The sequence below is a fragment of the Pituophis catenifer genome, unplaced genomic scaffold (genome assembly GCF_029215685.1).
Source record: "Pituophis catenifer annectens isolate HBS135680 unplaced genomic scaffold, rPitCat1.0.hap2 SCAF_6, whole genome shotgun sequence".
Taxonomy (NCBI): domain Eukaryota; kingdom Metazoa; phylum Chordata; class Lepidosauria; order Squamata; family Colubridae; genus Pituophis; species Pituophis catenifer.
The window spans coordinates 96,822,026-96,846,987 of NW_027256886.1; the positions used below are offsets into that span (position 1 = coordinate 96,822,026).

General features: G+C 43.5%; 1 protein-coding gene across 1 annotated transcript in view; it reads left to right on the forward strand.

Moving 5' to 3' along the window:
* The window catches only part of GBF1 (golgi brefeldin A resistant guanine nucleotide exchange factor 1), a 374,794-nt gene that overhangs the window by 22,956 nt on the left and 326,876 nt on the right, over positions 1 to 24,962 (forward strand). The window contains exon 3 of the mRNA XM_070946393.1: positions 3,570 to 3,636. Within this exon, the coding sequence (XP_070802494.1) occupies positions 3,570 to 3,636 (67 nt within the window). The remainder of the gene's footprint in view (positions 1 to 3,569; positions 3,637 to 24,962) is intronic.

The window sequence follows — 24,962 nt, forward strand, 5'->3', positions numbered from 1 at the left end:
TAGTCAGCGATGGCGCCAGCTGACTATATCGGGATGTCGGAAACCACAACCACTCAGTCTTGGATGGGTTGAGCCTTCAGGCGAACAAAGCGAGGTGGGGGAGGGGATGGAGGACGAAGCAGTGCAGGCCACCGTGGAGAGCATGGCTGGTGCCGCCGCCATGAGGTGGGTAAGAGTGAGAGAACAATCTGATCAAACCTCTGTGTGTGTGTGTGTGTGTGTGTGTGTGAGAGAGAGAGAGAGAGAGAGAGAGAGAGAGAGAGAGAGCTGCTTTCGGCACCACTTTGGTCTGGTGGGGGGGATTGTCTTCCGCCTTCACCATGCCACGAATGGGGATTGACCATCCCCCAAGCCCTGCCGCTGTGAAAGTAAATCTCTTGCTGCGCTGCAATGAACAGATGAAAAGCACAGCCTTTGTCTGAAGGAGAACGAGGAGCAGGGAGAAGAAAGAGCAGCTGAGTGAGAAGTGCCCTGCTGGCCAGGCACTGAAGCACACCATCGCCAGCCCTGGTATAACTCTCCGAGGTTGGATTGGAGATCTCTCTCTCCCTCTCTCTCTCTCTCTCTCTCTCTCTCTCTCTCTCCTCCCTCCCTCCCTCCCTCTCCCTCTCCCTCTCCCTCTCCCTCTCCCTCTCCCTCTCCCTCTCCCTCCCTCTCTCTCTCACTCTCACACACACACAGGTTGGATTGGATCGCTCTCGTGCTATCTCTCTCTGGCACAGTGGTGGTGCTTCAGTGCCTGGCCGGTGGGGGCGCTTCTCACTCAGCTGTGCTTTTTGTCTGTCCATTGCAGCGAAGTGCCCGGGATTTACTTTGATAGCGGCGGGGTTTGGGGAATGTTCAATCCCCGTTCATGGTGCGGTGGTGAAGGTGGAAGGCAATCTCCCCCACCAATCCCCCCCACCAGACCAAACCAGCCTGTTAGGGGTGGGGTAGGAAACTGAGCGGCAGAAGGCAGATTGACTGTACCTGCCCCGCCCCCTGCCTCGCCTCACCTCAAACTGCGGGATGAGCCTCCCACTCTTCACCCCACCTACCAGAGCCCCCTGGATTCCCTTTCTAACCCTGCTCCACCCCCACAGGCACCACTCATGCAAGCAATGTCAAGCCGTCCACACCCCCGGGCCACACGACCACCTCAGCCATGCCCCTGCCCCCCCCCCAGCCCCAGGAGGACAACTACAATGCTGATCCGGCCCTCAGTGAAATCGAGTTTGACACCCCTGAACTATGGTAAAAAAAAATAGTTTAGACCTTCCAACTTCTCAAGAAAAAAAAAGGTCTTACAATGTTGGAAGGTCTGGGTCATTCCATGTCAAGCGGTCTGATTTCAGGAAAGTGCCCAGGTCGACCATCACGGATTTTGATGAAATTTGGTGTGAACATGCACACATGTCCCCAATGAACATTGGTAAAGTGTTATGTTTGCTGATGTAATACTTGCGGAGATATAAGGCTTTGGAACCTCCTGGAAGAAACCAAACTACAGGCTTGGGATCCTGAACCAAGAAACCCACCCGTGGCTGAAATTGCATGGCTATCAGTTGTGCCCCCTATGGCGATGGGGTTGGTGGGTCAAGTGCCTGAACTGGTAATGACAATGTCACCATGGACCAGTGCAATATAATAGCAGTAGTGATGTTTATATAAAACAAACAAGATGAAACAATAATAGAATGGATGTGACGTTGCCATACAACGTCCTCCACTTTGTCCCTATTTTTACGGCTTTATACGTCAGCGATGAAACACCAACTCTACTTTTTTAGGGGGGTTGAAACATGCTCTTTCTAATGAGAATGATTTAACAGTTTCTAGAAGGTCTTTTTTTGTAAAAGTGGGCTGAAAATATCCTATTTTTGGCATTTTTACAAAAACCATCAACTTTACACTCAATTTGTGAACTATTGGAAAGCAGTAGGAGAATGAAATTTTATATTCAACAACCTTGTGCTGCTAAGTTATTACGCACAAAGTTTCACACTTCTCATGTCTTTTTTTCCAGAGATATAAGAAGCCAAACTTTACCCTTTTTTCGCGCCGCAGTCATTTTTGGCCAACTTTGCTCCCAATTATCTAGATGGAGATCGCTCATGAGAATGTTTTTATTATTTTGTTTAATAGAGCACAAGTTCTACAAGATGGCCACATTTTGTTTCTCTCAACAAAATATTGCCAGAGATATTATATCTCAAAGTTGCTGAAATCTCAGAGTCATACTGTCGAAGGCTGCGGTATGGAGTCATACAAATGACTATCTCCGCAAGTATTGCATCGGCAAACATAACACTTTACCAATGTTCATTGGGGACGTGTGTGCATGTTTACACCAAATTTCATCAAAACCTGTGATGGTCGACCTGGGAGCACCAGACCACTTGATATGGAATAATGACCTGTCCGAACGGGTCATTTTTACCGTAGTTCCACAGACTACTTTTGTTACCCTGCACATGGCAGCGGCAGCAAACTGGGCCTGTGTGCATGTGTGCCCGCCTCCTGTGCACGTGTCTGCCCGCTGAGATGGCGTGGGTCAGGCTGAAATGATGCAGGCCGGTCCTTTACAGTTTCCAAGATGGCTGTGCAGGCCAGATCTGACCTCATTGGGGGCCAGATGAGGCCCGCGGGCCTTGAGTTTGACACCCCTGCTCTAGAATAATATCTCTAGATTTCTGAAGCAAAAGTTATCATGCATCCACAAATGTACAATATGCCTTAAAAGAGTTCCAAACAGGTGATAAACATAGATTTCTTTCATTAAAAAAAAGTGTTTTAATGTTCCACACAGGAAATTTATTTTATTAATTCAAATGTTAGTTAATCGAGTTTTCAGATTTCAGTTTAGCAGTCACTGGAGCATGATCTGATATTACATTTGTACCAACAGAAAACTCTTTATCACTTGATCCATCAGATTTTGTTGGACCTTAGATTCTTGACCAAATTAAGTGCTCAGCAGATATCAGGATAATTGAAATCTCTCATCCCAGTTATATGCCTCCGAAGGATGCTGGAAGACGTCATTTATATTTTTGCTTGCTTATATAGTCTATGAAAAAGAAATCCTCACCTGAATGTATTATTTTTGTTTCTCTTTTTATTCTTAGCTAAACGCTTTTGACAAGATTTTCATGCTCCAATTCCTAAATTTCTGTGCACATGTGTTTTTTTTTAGGAATGGTGTAATATCCTTTCTTTTGGATGTGTTTGTTTTGAATACATTGTTGTTGTCCATGTTTTCATCCCAACAAGTCTAGCGATGGCTAATACATCACTTTGTTTCCCTGGATTAGGATCTCTAGGTGACCTGTCTGTTTCCCATGCTCTATTTTAGTGTATTGTACTGTACTGTGGTGTAGAAACATCTGAAGTTTTAAGTTGTATCATATACTGTCCTCTCCTACAAAAAAACCTTTTCCTCAAAAATAAGAACAGTAAATTGCTAATATTCAGAAAAAATGGTTTCATAGTCATACCTTTGTATAGTGTGCCATTGAAGAGATTAAAATCTTCATTCTCTCTTCTGAGGATCCAGTTTTAAATATATAACAATATATTCATATGTTTAGGATGAAGAACGTGATCCCTTATTGCACAGCTTCAGTGTTTTGAAAGATGTTTTGAACAATGTAACTGGTAAGTCTTAAAATTAAAAGTAATACTGTGAAGTAGGATGTATGTGTAGTGCAGAGAAAATGACCCTAATATATCTTATCTCATTTTGTAAAAAAGCAGATTTTGAGAGAAAAAAGGTTATTCACAATTGTTTTAATGGGTTTTGATAAGTTTTATGTAAGATGGTTATCTTTCATTTACAATTAGTTAAGAAAAAAAATCTGTTCTTCTAACCTTCTAGTTTTACAGTTTTTGATTATTTGTTGTTTTTTTCCAACAAGAAAGGTGTGTTAATTTTTTACACAAAGTTCCTCATTTTGAGTATCTTTACTGTTTTCAGCTTCTTTGAATCTTAAATAATAATGTTTAAGCCTGTCATTTTTAACGTATTTTAGCTACAACTTCTGAATTTATTTTGTCTTGTAATAATGTTTGCATGCAATAATATTGCAGGCTTATTTATTTTTCTATAGAATTTACAACATGATTCCCTTCCAAGAGGTATTCTAAGTATTGAGATTTCAAGTGGTCTTGTTTGGTACTACCTCTGTTTCTTATTTTTGTAATGTCTTCCTCTGATTTATTATTGCAGTCATTATTCATGTTTCTGATAGTATTCAGTTCTGTTTTAGATACCCTTCGATGTATTTTTTTTAAAACAGCATATCATATTCCAAACAACTTTAGCCAGTTGTTAATTAAATAGCAATTTTTTTTAACAGCTGAAAATTATTTCACAAAACACTTTTTCCTCAGCATTATTTATACCTAAAATTGGTTGTGGTGACAACTTTTTATAATTTCCAACATTTCTAACTGCTCAGTTTTAAATTTCCTGTATTTATTTGTATTTTTTCAGCATCTTGATTCATTTCTATATTATATTAGCACATAAAAGCCTTTGTTCCTCATTATGGTCCCTTATTGGAGCCATCACAGTGTTTTTTAGGTGGATGCTCTGTGTTGTTTCATTTTCGATTTCTATTGGGCCAGATAAAATTTTATGTTAAATGCAGGAAGATCTGAAGAATTGTCATACTTAAGTTTTCATGCACTTACTTTTAGTATTTGCATATTTAAGAAAACTCAGTACAATTTCCTTCTTTACATGTGTTCATTCAGTACTGGTTCTACCTGATCTAATTATCAGTTACAGTATGTATTGGGCTTGAATTCACTAATATAAATTCTTTTTCTCTGTTTCCATATGTGGTACTCAGAGTTCCATCAGAAATCTGTCCACATATGCAAGTCCCTAACTGATTTGTTTTCTATTTTATATGATATTTTCTGTGAGTAGACCAGAGTATATGAGAACCGTCCCCATGTGGTTGAAAAAAAGTCATAGAATAGATGGATTATATAGTAAATCTTTATTAATTTAAAAACCTAAAATGCACAGAATTGTTATAGCTGAGGTATCCTAGCGGTAAAAAAATATTTACCATATCGGCTTACTTGCATTACCTATTTACTGGATTTGGCTATATGTCTGTAGCAGTGGTGGGATTCAAATTTTTTACTACCGGTTCTGTCGGCGTGGCTTGGCGGGTGTGGCTTGGCGGTCATGTGATTGGGTGGGCGTGGCTGGTGGTCATGTGACTGGGTGGGAGTGGTCAACTTAACGTCACTTATGTCAAAGGGCCCTTGCCTCTCCTCGCCTCAAAGACCTCAACAAGATACAATTTCCCTGTCTATTTATTTACTACTACTGAACATCCAAAATATACTATTTAATCCTATGTATATATGCTATATGTGTACATGCATATTACATAGTATAGAGTGTGTATAGGCACACAAAAAGATACATTATCTACTATATATACTGTATGTGTATGTAGAGACACACAGGTCTTCTAAAACATTCAACCTCACTTACTGCATTTGGAAAAACACACCCAGAGTCCACTTTCTGCCACACATTTAACTGTAACTTCTGTACATTAGAACATTACACACGCCTTCAGATGTTCTTCCCTAGCTTGCACATGACTGTTAGAGCCAGGAGATGTCATGGATTGAGTAAAATGTGGTGAAACTCACTTAACAACCGTCTTGCTGAGCAACCAAAATTTTGGGTTCAATTGTGGTCATAAGTCAAGGACTATTTCTGCCTTCCTCTGCATGGCAGCCTTGTCCTAGTAAACGCCTTCTTCTGTCTGGCAGTTTTCCTCTTTGTTAGAGGCACCAAAATAATCCAGATGATATAAGGTTTCCTGCTGGAGCAGGGGGTTGGACTAGATGGCGTCCAAGGTCCCTTCTAACCCTGCTATTCTATGATTCTGTAAGGAACTCCTGGTGGAGTAGGGGGTTGGACTAGATCACCTCTGAGATCCCTTCCAGCCCTAGATTGCTGTGCTGTTTCAAAGCATCTTCTAGTGCCAGGGTTTGTGGTCCTTCCTTCCTCTTCTTTCTTTCTTTCTTTCTCTCTCTCTCTCTCTCTCTCTCTCTCTCCCTTCCTTCCTTCCTCTTTCTTTTCCTTCCTTCCTTCCTTCCTTCCTTCCTTCCTTCCTTCCTTCCTTCCTTCCTTCCTGTCTTCCTTCCTCTTTCTTTGTCTCTCTCTCTTTTCTTTCTTTCTTTCTTTCTTTCTTTCTTTCTTTCTTTCTTTCTTTCTTTCTTTCTTTCTTTCTTTCTTTCTTTCTTTCTTTCTTTCTTTCTTTCTTTCTTTCTTTCTTTCTTTCCCTCTTCCCTTCCTCCTTCCAAGACATGCAAAGCGAGAGGCCCGAGAAAAGGCGCCTAGTCTGGGCACACAGCCCTCCACGATGGAGCCCTTCCCAGGGAGCAAAGCAAGAACTTACTGATCCGTCCCGAAGGTAAGCTCCAGAGTGGTGCCAGCCATAGCGGTGCCAGAAGGAGAGCATGGCGGCAGCGGTGCTCTGGGAGGGTGTCCCTTGGGGCCCTGGGAAAGCATCTTGTGCAGCACAGCAAAATTTACTTTAGCAACTGGGAGTTGCTGCTTTGGCTCCTGAACACTCCCATCGGGAAAACGCTGTGGGTGGCAGAGAGAAACAGGATTCCACCTGGCTGATTTTCTCTGCTGCCCACAGCACTTTCTTGATGAGAGTGAAGTCGGACCCAAAGCTAAATTTCACTGTGCTGCGAAAGACGCTTTCGCTCTCCCAGCAAGTCTGGAGAGAAAACAAGTCACCGGAGAACACGTGGAGTAGCTCCATGTGATCAGCAGCTGCTTCTTCTCTCTGCCTCTGCTGTTGCTGGGAGAGTCGAGAGTGTCTTTTGCAGCACAGCGCTTTGGATAGGTCCCCAGAAAGCCAGGCAGAGAGAAACATCTGAGGCTGTTACTTCCAGCCCCCATGAGGAACCAAGGCTTGAATCAGTTTTGGAGCTTGTTAAGGAGGACCGCTCCTCGGCCCCAGCTGTGCTTAAACGCCCGGGCTGCTTGGAGTGAAAAGCGATTGCAATAGCCCGGGTTTGAAAACGCATGGGTGGGGCCGAGGAGCAGTGCTTGCCTTCCCCTCTGCCACCAGCCATGGGAGGAAGGTAAGGTTGCAAGCCCGGTGGGGACAGTGGGGGGCCCGTGGCAAGCTAGGCTGCAGGCAGTGTGGCCTGGAATGGAGCTGTGCCGGGCTGTGGCGGCTTAGCCAGCCACGTGGGGACGATGGGGCCACAGCAAACTAGGCTGCAGGCAGCGCGGCCTGGAATGGAGCCGTGCCGTGCCATAGTGGCTTAGCCAGCCACATGGGGACGTGGCAAGCTAGGCTCCAGGTAGCGCGGCCTGGAATGGAGCCAGACCAGGCCGTGGCAGCTTAGCCAGTCATGCGGGGACGGTGGGGGGGGGCTGTGGCAAGCTAGGCCGCAGGCAGCGCAGCCTGGAATGGAGCTGCGCCGGGCTGTGGCGGTTTAGCCAGCCACACGGGGACTGGGCTGCGGCATGCTCCAGGGATGGAGGTGTGTGGCTAGTGTGACTTGCAGGCTATAGGCAGGAGGAGGCAACTCAGTTGGGGTGCAGGGCAGGCCCCGCGTGGGAAGGCAGCTTAGGCAGACAAGCTGCAGAGCAGAGACTGTGTACATGTGCAAACCAGTGCCACACAGTGTGCTATGGCACCTGGGAGGTGAGTGACGGGGTGGGGTGGGTGGGCGGGGCTAGTAACCGGGCGACTGGGCGGGCTGGGGCAAGGCCAGCCAGATGTTATTACCAGTTTGGTGAACCAGGTCAAATTTTCCCTACTGGTTCGCCGGAATTGGTGCAAACCGATTGAATACCACCTGTGGTCTGTAGTAAGAATTATGCAGATGTGCTCCCTTAAAATGTGTTCTCCACTGAATAACATAGGTTAATATTTTTGTTTTAACTCTGTTTTCCTATTGTAGTTCTTCTTCTCTGAAGAAGTAAAGAGAGATGAAAAGATATTTATTATCCTAAAAACTCCTTGCCCAGTCTTGATTTAGGGAGCTGAAGTCACAGATATCAGCTACTAGATTGGAATCTTCTGCTCTGGAATGTAAATTGCTCCTGTCCTGTGAAAAGCATTAATCCCAACTATTCAAAAGTGAACTATATCAGTCTCTGTTGATTTTTCTAAGGAAATACGTGTGATAAAAATAGAGCTAATCCAAATATTGCATGAAGTGAACAAGGCTACATTATGATCTATGATTAGCTAAGTTAATTCCTGAGTTCTGTCACCAGAAACAACGGAAATAATGAAAGCTTCATTTTGAGTTTGAAATTCATTCCATACCCTACTTGGTACTTTATTGCAAAGCAGCTTAATCTGAAATTTTCTAAAGTTAAGTGTTTAAGTGTAAAAGTATTTTACTATTTTACACTGATAGTAATTATTTTTATTATTTAAGTGTATATAAGAATCCCATTTGTGCTTGTTTACATACAAATACAGGTAGCCCTCGAGTTAGAAATGTAATGGAGCTTGCCAATTACATTCATAACCTGAGGATTCGTTGAAGTGAATCACTTAAAATGAACATGAAAGCTCCCTGATTTCGCCCATGTGTTTACTAATCGAATGACAGGTTGTTAAATGCACATGAGGTATCTCGGTGGGGAAGGCCATGGGGGGGGGCTAGTTCAGGGACAAGACCATTACGTCCAGCCACCAAAGGCATCCCCCCACTCATTGAGAGATCCCATGTGCTTCTTTCCACCACTTTTCCTCCCCACCCTGTCACTGACTGTTAATTTATTTTTGGCACCATGTTTGAGAGCCCCATGCTTCCAATGCTCTCTTGCATGGCCTTGGGTGCTGGAGCCCATGTCCAGGCAGGCAGAGAAGTACTGGACCAGTCTCTCTCCTCCCCTGCCGAGCCCCAGCCTCTCTCACAAGCAGGCATGGCCCTGCCTCGGCATTTACTGGAGTGCCAAACCCACCTGGGTTTCACAAATTGCATCACCACGGAGCTGGAGAGCTTGGTGCGCCACCACCCTGTTCCCCTGAGTTGCCAAAAGCATTCCTTTGCTGTTGCAAGAGGGGCTCCTAAATAAACCTGCTTTCCAGCTCCGTCATATTTCTTCATCATCACAGAGTTAGAGAGCTTGGTGCTCTACCACCCAGCTCTTTTCACTTTGTAGCACTTGCTGTTTGGACGTGAGAGGGAAGAAACCACCGAAAGGAAGCTGGCTGTCCCCTCTAGCTTCTAGATCAGAAGGAATGAGACTTGACCGGCCTGGTTCTGCCTCCTCTCCCCGTGGTTTTAATGCAAGATCTCCTAATGTCTGGGTGAAGCTGCTCTTTGTGCTTTGTTGCCTTGTGATTGTTAGGCAGTGGTGGGATTCAAATAATTTAACAACTGGTTCTCTGCCCTAATGACTGGCTGAGTAGGCGTGGCTGAGTGGGAGCGGCTGGGGGCCGTGACCAACTCAATATCACTCCTGTCAAGGGGCGCCTCGCCCCACTTGCCTGGCCTCCTGAGCTCTTCTGGTCTTTGTCTATTAATTTGTCTACTACTACAGTGTCCAGTTGATTATCTAATGCCTGCCTGTCCTTCTGGATCTGAAACTCCCACAGATTCTTAGCTCTGTTATTCTCCACAATCTTCTGTGGAAACTCCTTGATGGCTGGCTGGGGAATTCTGGGAGTTAAAGTCCATACGACTTTCAGCTGAGAGACACTGATCAACCCCTTGGGTTCTATCTAGTGTGGTAAATTCCTGCTTCTATGGATCTAGTTCTTAGTGCCTGTTCTTGTGCTGTTATGATCAGTGATCAGTGCTGCCTTTTACACAAACACCCCCCCCCCCCCCCCGAGCAGGGGTCTGCAACCTTAAACACTCAAAGAGCCATTTTGACCAGTTTCCCACAGAAAAGAAAACACCGAGAGCCACAAAACCCTTGACATCTAAAATGAAGATAACACTGCATATATCATTTTTTACTTTTATGCTTATAGTCCATTTAACTCAGTACTATTTCTTCTGGGCCTTAGGTGGAAAAAGAGTTTTCCTATCACTTCCTGGAGATGTCATGGGTTAATCTGGGAATTCACTTGCTGGAGAAGTCATGGGTTAATTCTATGAGCAAATTCTAATTTACTGGAATTGCATTTTTGGCTTAATTGTAATTATATATTCAATTAAATTTGAAGCCTTTTATATAATTGTTTCTTCCACTTCAGGAATAATTATAAAAATGATAATTTCTCACTCATTTCTTTACTACTAGTAGAAACAAAATAAGCAGTCATCTTATTGTTGGAACCTAGTAAATAAATTGGAACCTAAAGTTGGAACCCTATATTTGGATTCTGATGGAGATTTATTTTTGTGAATATTTTTGCAAAACAGTGGCTGGGAAGATTTGCCACAGATAAATTTACAAAGCACCTATTTCAAATAACTTTTCTTGATTGTGTATTCTTACTTGCCCTCTTGTACCACTGCATTTTGGATTCAAATGCAAAAAAAAAATATTTTGGAGAGCACAAAGAAAGGAATGCTGCACCTGTTTGCAATTCTTTAAGGCAGCTGCATTTTTCTCCTGGGATTATGCAGCTTCCTGGGATTATGCAGCTGCTTTTCTTCCTCAGAAAAGGCCATATTTTGTTTAAAGAATTACAGACAAATGCATCCCTATCCACCATAGCAATGCACAGTCCTTTGCTTATAATTTTTCAAGTCAGGTGGACGCACTTCTAAACAAAACACTGGCTGCAGATAGCTCTCTTTTTCACATTGCAGGAAAGAAATGGCTCAGTGAGTTAACAACTGACTGGCTGATTTTGGGCCAGTCATTCCCTCTTTCAGCCCAGCCTACCTCATAGGACTGTGGTGGGGAAAATAGGAGGAGGAGGAGGAGGGATATTTGGAACATTTGCTGTTTTGAATTACTTATAAAAATAATGATGGAATATAAATAAAGAAATAAATGACTTTTCTGGAGGATGGTGCGTTGCTTTGTGGCAAGTCAGCTTCCCATTTTTCAAAAAAGTTTAAACATATTTTGAATATGTCTATATATTTATATACAGGTAGAGTAGATAAGTTGCCAAGCAACTAGCGAGATATGTACAGGCATACATTGGCCCTCTGGGTGGTACAAATGAGGATCCCAGGCCTCAGATAATTGGTAGAGCATATAGATCAGTCATTAAATCACCATCCTCTGTCTTCTTTTTTAATACTGCAAATCCACCCTTCTCAGAGGACCCTTTCTGCAAATTCAGAGAGCCTATCAAAATAGTCAACATGAACAGTTTGTAGGAAAAGTTATCATATGAGCTTATTTAAATAATTGGAAAATACAATACAAAGTAACTGTGTGGAAACAGGGTCCAGTATTTTTATTTTCATAAAGCATTGTTGCCAAAAATAGTTGTTTTCAATTCTAAGATACTTCTAATGTATTGCCATTAAATATGTTTTGCTCTCAGTCACCACAAGTGAATACTTCCAAAAGTTTCCAAGAGCTTAATTCGAACACTTAAAATCTATAGGGTCACTAGGAGTTGACATGTAATCCATTCCAACGCCACAAATGTGCAGGGCTTTCTCCTCAAAAGTCCCTCATTATTTTCTAATCTATATATATAAAAAATCTTCCCCTGCAGCAGATAAAAGGCAGACAGAAGTGTCAACTCAGGCACCCGTTTTCCAAGGCTGTGGCAGAAGTAAAACACTAAAAACAGCACAATGGAAACTGCAATGCTTTTGAGCATATCTAAAATGTCATGCACTTTGGTTCTTTTCTCCCATCCTGAATGAAGGAAGCAGGGCTCGGTTACAAGGGAAAAGACATGATCTGTTTTGAGATGAGCTGAAAAAAAATTATATGAATAATTCCTGCGGGGAACCAGGAGGTGGGGGGACCCCCCCTCTCCTGGCGCTTCAAAGCAATGACACCCTGTGTCAGGCTCCAAGTAATGCACCCATCACAAATCGAACTCTGAGGCATTGCTTCTCCTCAAAGAACAAATTTATTTAAATACACTATCTTGGCGCTACTGGTGAAAAGCCAGTACTAAAATTCCTGGGCTTTTCACTCCAATATAAGTTTCAGTTTTTCAGGTTTCCAAAACAACTGTCACATTGTCCAGCTAAGGTGGGAGCTGATATCTCTCCTTCTCCTCCTCCAGTCAGCCAGATGTTGGAATGTGGTTGACTCGTTAGCTAGGTATGATGTTTTGACTGAAGGCTCCATCCCCCTCCAGTTCCAAACTGAATTCTTGCCAGAATGTCCAAGGATACAAACAATCCCATACCCCAATCAGGCTTGACGCCCTGCTTCCTTGGACTCACCCACTCTCCGCGAGAGTTTCACTTCCCGATTCAGCCAATCACACAAAATGCCAGTCATGGCTGCGAATGCCCAAAGTTCCACGCCTTTTCCCTGCGTCTTGTCACCATGGCAACCAGCCCTTTCGCACCAGCATACTAAAAAGACATGGCAGAGTGTGGCCTGCCAAGCAGCACCGGGGAGAATGATGTGAGCTTGCACCTTCTGGTGCTTTGGAGAATAATTTGACCTCCTCTTCTTTGTGGCAGCCCCTCAAATACGGGAATACTGCTCTCATGCCACCCCTAATTCTTCTAGCCAAACCAAATCCTGTAGCTGTTCTTCATATGTTTTTGTCTCCAGGCCTTTGATCATCTTAGTTGCTCTTCTCTGAATTTTTTCCAAAGTCTCAACATCTTTTTTGTAGTATAGTGACCAAATTGGTTGTAGTATTCCAGGTGTGATCTTACTAGGGTTTATAAAGCGGTACCAATACTTCACATGAACTTGATTCTATGCCTCTGTTTATACAATCCAGGATTGCATTAGTTTTTTTGGCTGCTGTTGCACACTGCTGGCTCATGTTCAAGTGATCATCCACTAGGATTTCAAGGTCCCTCTCACAGTTACTGTTTTGAGCCAGGTCTCACCTAATCTGTACTTATACCTTTGACTTTTCCTGCCTAAATGTAAAACTTTGCTTTTCTCCACATTAAAATTCATTTTGTTAGATAGGGCCAATTATTCAAGTTTGTCAAGATCTTTTTGGATCCTGAATTTGTCTTTTGGGGTGTTGGCTATTCCTGCCAGTTCCCCTTCTCAGAATGGGACTTTAAGGCTCCCACCCTTGACTGCACCTCCTTCGCCTCCAGCCTTCTGCCTCAGCCCATTTACAGCCAGCTTTCCTCCTCCGCTGGCCCTCCCCTGGCCATTCTCCTTGGCAAATGGGCATCCGCCCCAAGCCCTTTGGCACAGCCCATTTGATGAGACATCATTTGTCCTGGACCTTTGGCCGCACTGGAAAATTAGCTGCTAGCCAATCGAGTGGCAAGCAGAAGTCATGATGTTGCAGAGGCAGCATGTAATCGCCGATAGGGGATTGCAGGGGCTATGGTGGGAGGTGGGGTGCAGCAGGAGAACAGCGGTGGTGCAGCTTCTGAGATGGGGGGAGCAGCAGCCCAACTGTTAGGTAGGCAGGATCAGGTGTGGGGTCGGGTGTATGGCAGTCCAACTGCCTGTTTGGTGTCAGGAAGGCAGGATAAGGTGTGAGGTGATGGGGTGGCAGGCCAGAGTCCATGAGCAGAGGCAACAGAGGGGAGGGGAGAAAAAAAAAGGAAGCAGGGGTGGAGTGGGGCTTCACATTTTGACTCCTCCCCCCTTTCCCTGTCATTTTCTCTGCGCCATCACAGCCTGACAGGCCTCTGTGTGGCTCTCAGCTCATCTCTCCCAGTACACTTCCCCCTTTTACATCCGTTCATGCCAGTCTGACTTCGCTCCCCCTTCCTGATCCTGCCTTCCTGACACAAAGTAGGTTGTGGTCTACTTTGTCAAATGCCTTGCTCAAGTCTAAGTATACTATGTCCATAGCATTTCACTGGTCTACTAATTTAGTGACTTTATCAAAGAATGAAATAAGATTGGTTTGGCGTGATCTGTTTTTAACAAACACATGCTGGCTACTAGTTGTAACTTTATTTGCTTCTAGTTGTTTGCAGATCTGTTTTTTGATTATCTTTTCCAAAATCTTCCCAGGCATTTTTTTTTTTTTAATTTGATTTATATGCCGCCCTTCTCCGGAGACTCAGGGCGGCTTACAATGTGCTCAGCAATAGCCTTCATCCTTTTGTATATTTATACAAAGTCAGCTTATTGCCCCCACAACTGGGCCCTCAATTTACCTACCTTAGAAAGGATGGAAGGCTGAGTCAACCTTGAGCCTTGGCGATATTCGAACCTGCAGTAATTGCAGGCAGCTGGTCTTAATAACCAGCTTAATAACAGGGTATTGATGTTAGATTGATTGGTCTGTAGTTTCCTAGGTCTGTTTCTCCCCCCACCCCCTTTCTTGAGGATGGGAACCACATCAGCCCTTTTCCAATCCTCATGTATTTCCCGTGTGCTCCAGGATTTTTGAAAGATATGGTACAATGGTTCTGAGTTAACATCTTCCAGCTCCTTCAGAACTCTGCGATGTAATCTGTCAGGTCTTGATGATTTATATTCGTCAAGATCAGATAGGTGTTCTCTTACCATTTTCTTGCTTAATTTTAATTTCTAGTTTGTCCTTTACAATATTTTTTTTTGGTACATTGGGCTATAATTTCTTTTTGTGTGAAGACTGATGCGAAGAATGAGTTAAGCAGCTCTGCTTTCTCCCTACTGCCTGTTACTTCTTTGCTATCTTCTATCTTTAGTGGACCTACTGTTTCCTTGATTTTTTCCTTGTTATTAATATGTTGAAACTTTTTTAAAAATTATCTTTGACTTTTGTTGCAAGTCTTTGCTTTCCTGACTTCATCTTTGCATGTTCTGGCTATGTGCTGATAGCTTTAGTTAAGTGTTCCTCTTTCCATTTTTTGTACTTGTCCTTTTTGTCTTTCAGTTTGTTGGAGAGATCTTTGTGCAGCCATGCTGGTTTCTTCTTGAATTTCTTGTTTTCCTTTTTCAGTGGTATTGGACTGGACTTTTATGATCATATTTTTCAGAGTTTCCCAAGCTGCTTGAGTTGTTTTCCTCATGCCAGTCTGACTTCGGTCCCCCTTCCTGATCCTGCCTTCCTGACACAAAGTAGGTATAGATCTCCTGCATGACCAGAGGGTTGGACTAGATGACCTTCAAGGTCCCTTTCAACTCTGTTACTGTTACTTCAAGGTTGTGGTCTCCTTTGTCAAATGCCTTACTGAAATTTAAGTATACAATAAATAAATAAATTTATTGTCATTGTACATGTATACACAGTATACCCATACAATAAAATTCACTTAATACCCAAAGACCAGGTCCAACACACATAACAATCCCCAAACACACTTCCACCCACCACAGTTCTACCCCCTAAACCACCCAAACATCCACACAACAGACCAAGTAATACTGTCCCAACAGCTCACTGATGGTGGCCCTTTAGTTCATTGTTGATTGCAATTATAGCTCTGGGATAAAAACTATTCAGAAAATATGTGAAAATTCAGAAAATGTCCACAACATTTCACTTGGTCTACTAATTTAGTGACTTTATTATAGAATGTACTTGTCCTTTTTGTCTTTCAGTTTGTTGGAGAGGTCTTTGTGCAGCCATACTGGTTTCTTGAATTTCTTGCTTTTTTTTTTCAGTGGTACACCGTGTGCACAATTATTAGGCAACTGAGTATTTTGACCATATCATCCTTTGTATGCATATTTTCCTCCTCCAAGCTGAATAAACTTACCGTATTTTTTGGAGTATAAGACGCACCGGAGTATAAGATGCAGCTTAGTTTTTGGGGAGGAAAATAGGGGGAAAAAAACCTGCCAACCAGGTAATCTGGCTAGCGTCCTTAGTCTGGTTAGCTTCAGCACATTAGTTTGCTGGTTTTTTTATCCCCTGCTTGGGGATAAAAAACAGCTTCTAAGGCACAGCTGAGAGGAAACAGCAATGAGAAAAGCAGGCAAAGCACGTGTGTGTGTGTGTGTGTGTGTGTGTGTGTGTGTGTGTGTGTGTGTATAGAGATCACTCAGCTAGCGCCTAATTAGGGCTGGAAAAAAGCTAAACAGCTGAGAGTTGGAGCAAAGCATGGAGATCGCTTCAGTCGCTAGCGCCTTGTTAAAGCACAGAGTTGAGGGAGCAGGCAAAGCTGGGAAGATCGCTCACAAGTGCCTCGTTAGCACCTCGTTAGGGCTGAAAAAAAGCTTCAAAAAAGCTACATTTAGAGTAAGACACACTCAAATTTTCAGCCTCTTTTAGGGGGGGAAAAGGTGCGTCTTATACACCAAAAACTACGGTAAATGCTTAGTGGATATAAACAGATCAGGTGATGTGTATTTGTGTAATGAGGGAGGGTGTGGCCTAAGGTGATCAACACCCTATATCAAGGTGTGCATAATTATTAGGCAGCTTCTTTTCCTCAGGCAAAATGGGCTAAAAAAGAGATTTACCTGACTGTGAAAAGTCAAAAATTTTAAAAAAATCTTTCAAAGGGATGCAGCACTCTTGAAATTGCTAAGATATTGGGAGTTAATCACAGAACCATCAAACATTTGTTGCAAATAGTCAACAAGGTTGCAAGAAATGTGTTGAGAAAAAAAGATGCACATTAACTGCCAAAGATTTGAGAAGAATCAAATGTGAAGCTACCAGAAATCCATTATCCTCCAGTGCTGTCATATTCCAGAATTGCAACCTACCTGGAGTGCCCAGAAGTACAAGGTGTTCATTGCTCAGAGACATGGCCAAAGTAAGGAAGGCTGAAACCTGACCACGACTGAACAAGACATCTAAGTTGAAACGGCAAGACTGGGCCAAGAAATATCTGAAGACAGATTTTTCAAAGGTTTTGTAGACTGAGGAGATTAGAGTAACTCTTAATGGACCAGATGGATGGGCCTATGGCTGGATCAGTAACGGGCACAGAGCTCCACTTTGACTCAGATGCCACCAAGGTGGAGGAGGGGTACTGGTATGGGCTGGTATTATGAAAGATGAGTTAATTGGACCTTTTTGGGTTGAAGATGGACTCAAAGTCAACTCCCAAACCTGCTGCCAGTTTTTAGAAGACACTTTCTTCAAGCAGTGATACAGGAAAAAGTCTGTATCTTTCAAGAAGACCTCACGGTTTTCTTGAAAGATGCAAACTTTTTCCTGTACCACTGCTTGATGCAGGACAATGTTCCATCGCATGCATCGAAGTATCCACTGTGTTGCTAGCCAGTAAAGGCCTTAAAGATGAAAGAATAATGACATGGCCCCCTTCCTCACCTGACCTAAACCCTATTGAGAACTTGTGGGCCCTTGTTAAACAGGAGATTTACAGTGGAGGAAAACAGTTCGCCCTTCTCTGAACAGTGTCTGGGAGGCTGCGGTTGCTGCTGCACAAAAAGTTGATCGTCAACAGATCAAGAAACTGACAGACTCCATAATTGAAGTCTTATGACTGTTACTGAAAAGAAGGATGGCTACATTGGTCATTGATTTTTTTGTGTGAATTGTCAGAAATGTTTATTTGTTGATTTTGAGTTATTTGTTGTTTATTCTCAATTTAACACATGCAAATAAAGAAGTGAAATGGGCAAATTTTCATTTTTCATTTAGTTGCATAATAATTCTGCACACTAATAGTTGCCCAATAATAGTGCACACATAGATATTCTCCTAAGAAAGCCACTTTGACTTTCTTAAATATTCAAGTTTGAGGTTTATTAACATTTTGGATTGACTGAGAGCACTGTAATTATTCAATAATGACATGAATCCTCCAAAACATAGCTTGCCTAATAATTGTGCACACGGTGTATTATGCTGGACTGGACATTTATGATCACATTTTTGAGAGTTTTCCACGCTTCTTGAGTTGTTTTTTCCTTTAGGATTTTCATCCATGAAATCTTTCCTAGGCTGTCTCTGAGTTTGTTAAAATCAGCTCTTTTAAAGTGTGCTAGGCAAAGCTGCAAGGCATTGCTCTCCACACCTCTGCGAAATCTCCTCTCCAAGTGAAGGGAGCTGGGCAATGGCATGCTAAGCTCTCCAGCTCCATGGCATCAGAGAAATGCGATGGAGCTAGAAAACAGATTTGTTTAGGAACCCCTCTTGCAATGTGGAAAAGGAGTGCTTTTGGCAAGTGAGGGGAGCAGGGTGGTGGTGCGCCAAGCTCTCCAGCTTCAGGCGGGTTTGGCACTCCAGCAAAGGGCAGTCTGGGGCCGTGCCTGCTTCTGAGAAAGGCTGGGTCTTGTTGAGGAAGAGGAGAGGCCAGCCTGGTGCTTTTCTGCTGGCTGGACAAGGGCTCTGGCACCCAAGGCTGCTCAGGAGGCGAGTGTAGGCAGTTCAGGACTCTCAGGCGTGGCACCAAAGTTGCATGATGCAGTGTTTCTGCAGACGTTCATAAGTGCGAATGACTGCTGTGATGCTGCAACATACATAAATTTGGGACCTGGTCAAAAGTACTTTTGGTGGGGATGTCATAACTTTGAACATTCGCTAAGTGAATGTTTGTAACTCGAGGACTACCTGTAATAATTTCATCCAACACTGGAGGTTTTTAAGAAGAGATTGTACAACCATTTGTAATGGTATAGGGTTTGAATTAGAAGATTTCTAATCTTCTAATTGGGCAGGGGATTGAATTAGAAGATTTCCAAGGTCTCTTCCAACTCTGTTATTCTATATTCTGATACAAAAAGAAAAAAATAATTTCAAGATTTTCTAGGATAATGTTGGCTTGATGCTCTTCTAAGCACCTGAACCATCATTTTAATGACCCTTCAAAATATTTTAGATGTATGCATAGATTAGATAACAAAGTAAAAAGAGTGAAGGTTTCTGATTTTGTGTGCACATAAACTACCAAATGACTGAAAGATGAAAAAACTGTAACATCTTTCATATAAGTTTAGATAACATTTTGCTTTATGCAAAGATAACACAGAAAATCTTTATGTTTTATGTACAGAACAGTATAATAGTTACTTGAACATTTCACTGGGATAATAGGAGAGATAGTGCAACATCAGCATGCTTAAAGGAACAGATCCCAAATTCCTGTTTAACTGGGGAATCAATAATTACATTTTTTGTACCTCGTTATTGATCAGCCTCACTGATTCTTCTATGACGTTTAATATTATCATTTAATTGTGATTAAACATCCCTTTAAGATTACCCTGAAGACATTGTACAACATTAATTTTGTTTTGCTGAGTTGTATAGATAAGTTTCACTAGTATTCTTGAACACTTCTACTTTCATCTTTTAGGGCAATTTTTCAGCTCTTTCCTAGATTCTTCTTGAACATTTCTTCATTAAGTTATGGAACCAATGACTTTCATATTCAGATTTATTCAAGCAGTAATCTTGACATTTGAGTCAGCTTTTGCATTTATAGTAATATATATTCTGTATTTCCCCAGTCCCTACTGAATTTGTTTTAATCTGTTCTGGATGCAAATTTCCAACAGCCTTGTCTCGCTTCTCCTCTAATTCTTTTTTCACTCTCCCCTTTGTGGATTATGTTTGATCAGGTGTGGCAGGAATATCCTTTCTCAAGCTGCGCCCTTTATGTTAGTCAATATACTCTCTTCTCCCTCCCATTTCTTCCATCTCCTCTGAGCTTTATTAGTTTACTTATAATTCTACAATTCTCATTGGAAGCTAATGTAGTTTGTTCATTATTTAAACAAAATCTGTTTAATGAGCAATGTAAATGTTAGATATGTTGCAGAAGAATACCTTTTTCTCCTTAGTGACATTGCTTATTTAACTGTTTAGGAATTAGGCATGGGATGCCCCAGTTGAGACAGAAAGGTGTTTACCTTTAGCACTAGGGCCTGTAGTAAGTTTTTGTGTTCACCCATTGATTTATTACTTGACTTTTGGAAGTTTCCATCGTGACTTTAGTTTCCTTATATTGACAAGTAGATTTTTTTTAAAAAAAGTATTGTATTGGTATACATTATTTATATTATTTTTGTCCCAAGATTTTACAGCTTCAATTTTTTTTGAATATCTCTCAAGAGCTACTTACTAATACTTGCAAATAAGTTCACAAATGTTCTCCCTGTTGCTAATACATATAAATAAAAGCCATCCCATCTCGTCCCCCATGCTGGTCCGCAAAGCTGGAAAGATTGGAGAACTCTGGACTAGAAGACCTCCTAGGTCTGTTCCAGTTCTGTTATTTTGTTATCCAGGTAGCTGTAAACTGCAGCTAGGACAATTCCTATTCCATTTAGGAACAGTTTCTAGGTTGTTGTCTCATGAGGCCACGATAGTCTTTGCAAAAATTTCAGACAGCTAAAAATAACTATTGTATCACATATTTTCCTATTACTTGGTCCCAGGGAAAAAAGAAGATAGATGGAAGGGGAGAAGAACTATTTGCAAGGTCAGACTATACTTGGAGTATAGACAACGTGATAGCTTTTTAAATCTGAGCTATGTATCATGTGCATGTGTTCTTTCACAAGATTGTAGGAGATTCTAATTAAATGAGAAAACAGCATTTTAAAATCTTTTTCTTTCCAGCTAATACTTTTATAACTTTAATATTTAATGAAAGAAGCAATTTAATGCATGATTTTTCATAGTGTTATTGTCTATTATTGTCTATTAAAATTTTATTTTTATTTTTTAAAAAATTGGCTATTCCCTCAGGGAATAGGAAGGGATGTTAGGTAAGTTTGGCTGTTTGTAGGATGTAATTTTTTTAATGAAGATCCTAGCTGTATTAATAATAATGCTGGTGTTGCATTTGTGATGGTCACAACTGATGAAGCTTCTTGAATAAGAAGTGAAACGTTTTCTTTTTCTTCCTCAAGGAAAAACAGTCAAATTGCCTTTTGAAAAACATCTTTTCAAGATGTTTGCCGCCCTTCTCCGGAGACTCAGGGCGGCTTACAATGTGTTAAGCAATAGCCTTCATACTTTTGTATATTTATACAAAGTCAGCTTATTGCCCCCACAAACGGTCCTCAATTTACCTACCTTAGAAAGGATGGAAGGTTGAGTCAACTTTGAGCCTGGGGAGATTCGAACTAGCAGTAATTGCAGGCAGCTGAATTAGTCTGCTGCACCACCAGGCTCTTTGAGAGAACTATGACCTGGATGACTGAGAATCTCCACAGGTGTTTTGAAAACTAATGTTTTTCCTAAAATATTTGTTTCAAAAAATTATATTGCCAATTCCTAGCTCTAATAGACCCCCCCTCCCAGCAAGCTGAGGTATTTTCGGCTCAATAGAGCCGTGGATGGAGGCCAAGGATAAAAACCGAGCCGAGCCCGAAGATCAGCTGTTCATCGGTGAAAAGACTGAGGGCGGCGCGGAGGATATCAACATCAAAGCCTGGCTGTCACAACTGGGTCAACCACTGAGTCTAATACAGCTGATGAAATGGTTGGCGAGACGGTGGCAACAGCGAATCCGGATAGGGTGTTGATAATGATGCCTGGGCTAATAGGCGCTGCGTGTAGCAACACGGCGGCGATGATGACTGGGTTACCACAATGGTGAGGGGAATGGCGCTAACGGCAGCGACGGCGACTGCAACACCAGGAGGCTGCAAGGAAGCCCTCGTTAATAGAGGAGAGGGCAATGCTGCAAAGGCTATAAATGTTAGGATCCCTTCAACCTCTAGGGATCTGTTGCACTCCTCTTTCTTGAAACTCTGAGGACTTATTAAACTAATGAACTAAGTAGCCTGAGCAAGGTGATGGATAGGGACTGAGGATTACAAACTGGAGATGATGACTTACTCTCCCCCTCAACTGTCCCTCTCTCCTTTATTAGATCTAGGTCTATTACGACCACTCAGCGTTAACTTGCAATCTTAGATCGATCTGCAGCTTTATTTACCACCTATTCCCCAAGATTACCCTGATTATTTAACCCTAAGTACTTTGTCCAGTGGCTCTGCCTTACTTTTTTGATCTAATCCTCGGCCATCGCTGGTATCAGGACTGGAGGAGATACAGACATTGAGAGTCTTGGATTATGGGGAGATAGACCACCTTCTCTTTGTTTGTTTCAAATGGTTTGGTTGCCGTGAGAGGGTGACCCTTTAAGACCTCTACCCCCACCTCCTCTGGATGGACTTAATACAACCACAAGACTTCCCATCGTCGTGAGAGGGCAATGATGTTCCGATGTATTGACATTTGTAACATACTGGTCTTCCTTTAACATCTATTTCCTCCCTTATTTTAAATTACCTGTCTTAACCATCTCTAACACTCTTAGAAGAAAATGATCCTTCATCTCCTTCAACTCGCTCTTATCTTTGATGTATTCAACTGTGGAGCTCCTTGCACTGCGAGATTCCTCCCTCTCGCATGTCTGGCCCTCTCAGTTATCGAGGGCCGCCCTTGAGGACGGATTTTGGAACCCCAAGAGATGGTTTGCAAAAAACTGACGGCTTTGGGGTTTTTTAGATAAATCTTTAAGTTCTATTTTAAGGGGTTCTGGGAGGGATTGTGGGAATGGATCTGGGGGGATCCATAAATCCACTGAAAGGGGTAATGGGTCTGATGATCACGGTGGGGACGATGGGGACAGAAATCTGACAAGGATGCAGGGGGCCATATTATGTTTCGGGAGTGCACACTCGATGTTTACGAGCGATTGTGCACTCCAACCCCCAAAGCATTGCTCATTTCCCGGGTTGTTCAGAGTCCCAGACCCTGGGTCTACGGCTGATGTTATGTAATGCCAGGTCAGTGGTAAATAAAGCCCCCCTCATTCATGATCTTATTTCAGAGGGGGGAGCTGACCTGGCAGGGATTACAGAGACCTGGTTAGGCCAGGAGGGAGGAGTTCCCCTTGTGGAAATGTGCCTACCAGGTTTCCGTGCATTCCATTGGCCAAGGACTCAGGGAAGGGGTGGGGGAGTGGCAGCAATCATTAGAGAAAGTCTTTGCCCGAGGGAGGCCACTGTTCCTCAGATAGCCAGATGTGAGTCCCTCCTTATGAAGTGGGGTCGGGGGATTCAGATGGGCCTACTGATTGTGTATCTGGCTCCCTGCCACGTAACAGCGGTCCTGCCTGAGCTGCTCGACATTATAGCCGGGGTGGCGGTGGAAACCCCCAGACTTATTGTTATGGGGGATTTTAACCTGCCATCCGCTGGTGAGATGTCAGAGACAGCTCGGGAGTTCATGGCTTCCATGACGGCCATGGACCTGACACAGGTAGTTAAAGGCCCCACCCACTTGGGGAATCACACTCTGGACTTGATTTTTGTCTCTGATCAGTGGCTGAATGATCTAAGAATAGGGGATATAGACATCAAGCCCTTGTCATGGTCTGATCATTCTCTCCTTCACATGGACTTTCAAGTCACTTCCACCCACCGCAGGGAGACGGAACCAACCAAATGGTTCCGTCCCAGGCGCCTAATGGACCCCGAAAGGTTCCTGACGGAGCTTGGGCCATTTCCTGAGACTCTGGCTCACGACTCGACTGAGGACCTCATGGTCGCCTGGGACAGGGTGGCTATTGGGGCCTTGGACCGCATCGTGCCTTTGTGGCCTCTGACCTGATGCCGATCTCGTCTAGCTCCTTGGATTTCCGAGGAGCTGAGAGAGATGAAGCGTCGGAAAAGATGCCTGGAGAGCGATTGGAGGACAAGCCGATCTGAATCTGACCGAATACAGGTGAGATCTTATATTAAGACCTACCTAGTGGCGATAAGAGCAGCGAAGTCTAGCTACTTCTCCACTCTTATTGCATCTGCAGAGAACCGCCTAGCTGCGCTGTTTAGAGTGACCCGCTCCCTACTTCAGATGGGGGTACGGGAAGATCCCTTACAGGGTCGAGCTGAGGATTTTGTACAATTCCTGCATGATAAAGTCGCTCAGATTCGGGAAGGCCTGGACTCCGATTGGGTAGATCCAGGGGAGGAGACGTGGGTAGGTCTTGAGAGCGTTATCTGGGAAGAGTTTGACTCTGTGGCTCCTGAGGACGTGGACAGGATTCTGGGCAAGCTTAACGCTGCCACATGTTTATTGGACCCGTGTCCCTCCTGGTTGGTACTGGCCTCCCGGGAGGTTACACGAGGCTGGCTCCAGGGGATTATAAATGCTTAGAGAAGCATTTATAATCCCCTGGAGCCAGCCTCGTGAGTGAGTGAGTGAGGGTGTCTTTCCCGCCACCTTGAAAGAGGCGGTTGTGAAGCCCTTCCTCAAGAAGCCTTCCCTGGACTCGGCTATATTATCAAATTATCGTCCAGTCTCCAATCTTCGCTTTGTTGCAAAGGTTGTTGAGAGTGTGGTGGCGCAACAACTAACCCGATACTTGGAAGAAGTTGTCTATCTGGATCCGTTCCAGTCGGGCTTCAGGTCACGATACAGCACGGAAACAGCATTGGTCGCGTTGGTTGATGATCTCTGGAGGGCTCGGGACAGAGGTTGCTCCTCTATCCTGGTCCTATTAGATCTCTCCGCGGCTTTTGATACCATCGACCATGGTATCTTACTGCACCGGCTGGAGGGGTTAGGAATAGGGGGCACTGTGCTTCGGTGGTTCTCCTCCTTCCTCTCTGACTGTTTGCAGTTTGTGTTGGCAGGGGGGCAGAGGTCGACCTCGAGGCACCTTATTTGTGGGGTGCCGCAAGGGTCAGTCCTCTCACCCCTTCTGTTCAACATTTATGTAAAACCGCTAGGCGAGATCATCCGTGGTTTTGGGGTGAGTGTTCATCAGTATGCTGATGACACTCAGCTATACATCTCCATCCCAGACCACCCCAATGATGCCCTTGCTATGATGTCCCGTTGCCTGGAGGCCGTGCGGATCTGGATGGGGAGAAACAAGCTCAGACTCAACCCCTCCCAAGACCGAGTGGCTGTGGCTTCCGGTGTCCCGATATAGTCAGCTGGTACCATCACTGACAATTGGGGATGAGATCTTGCTCCCCACAGAGAGGGCTCGCAACTTGGGTGTCCTCCTGGATTCACGGCTGTCTTTAGAAGATCATTTGA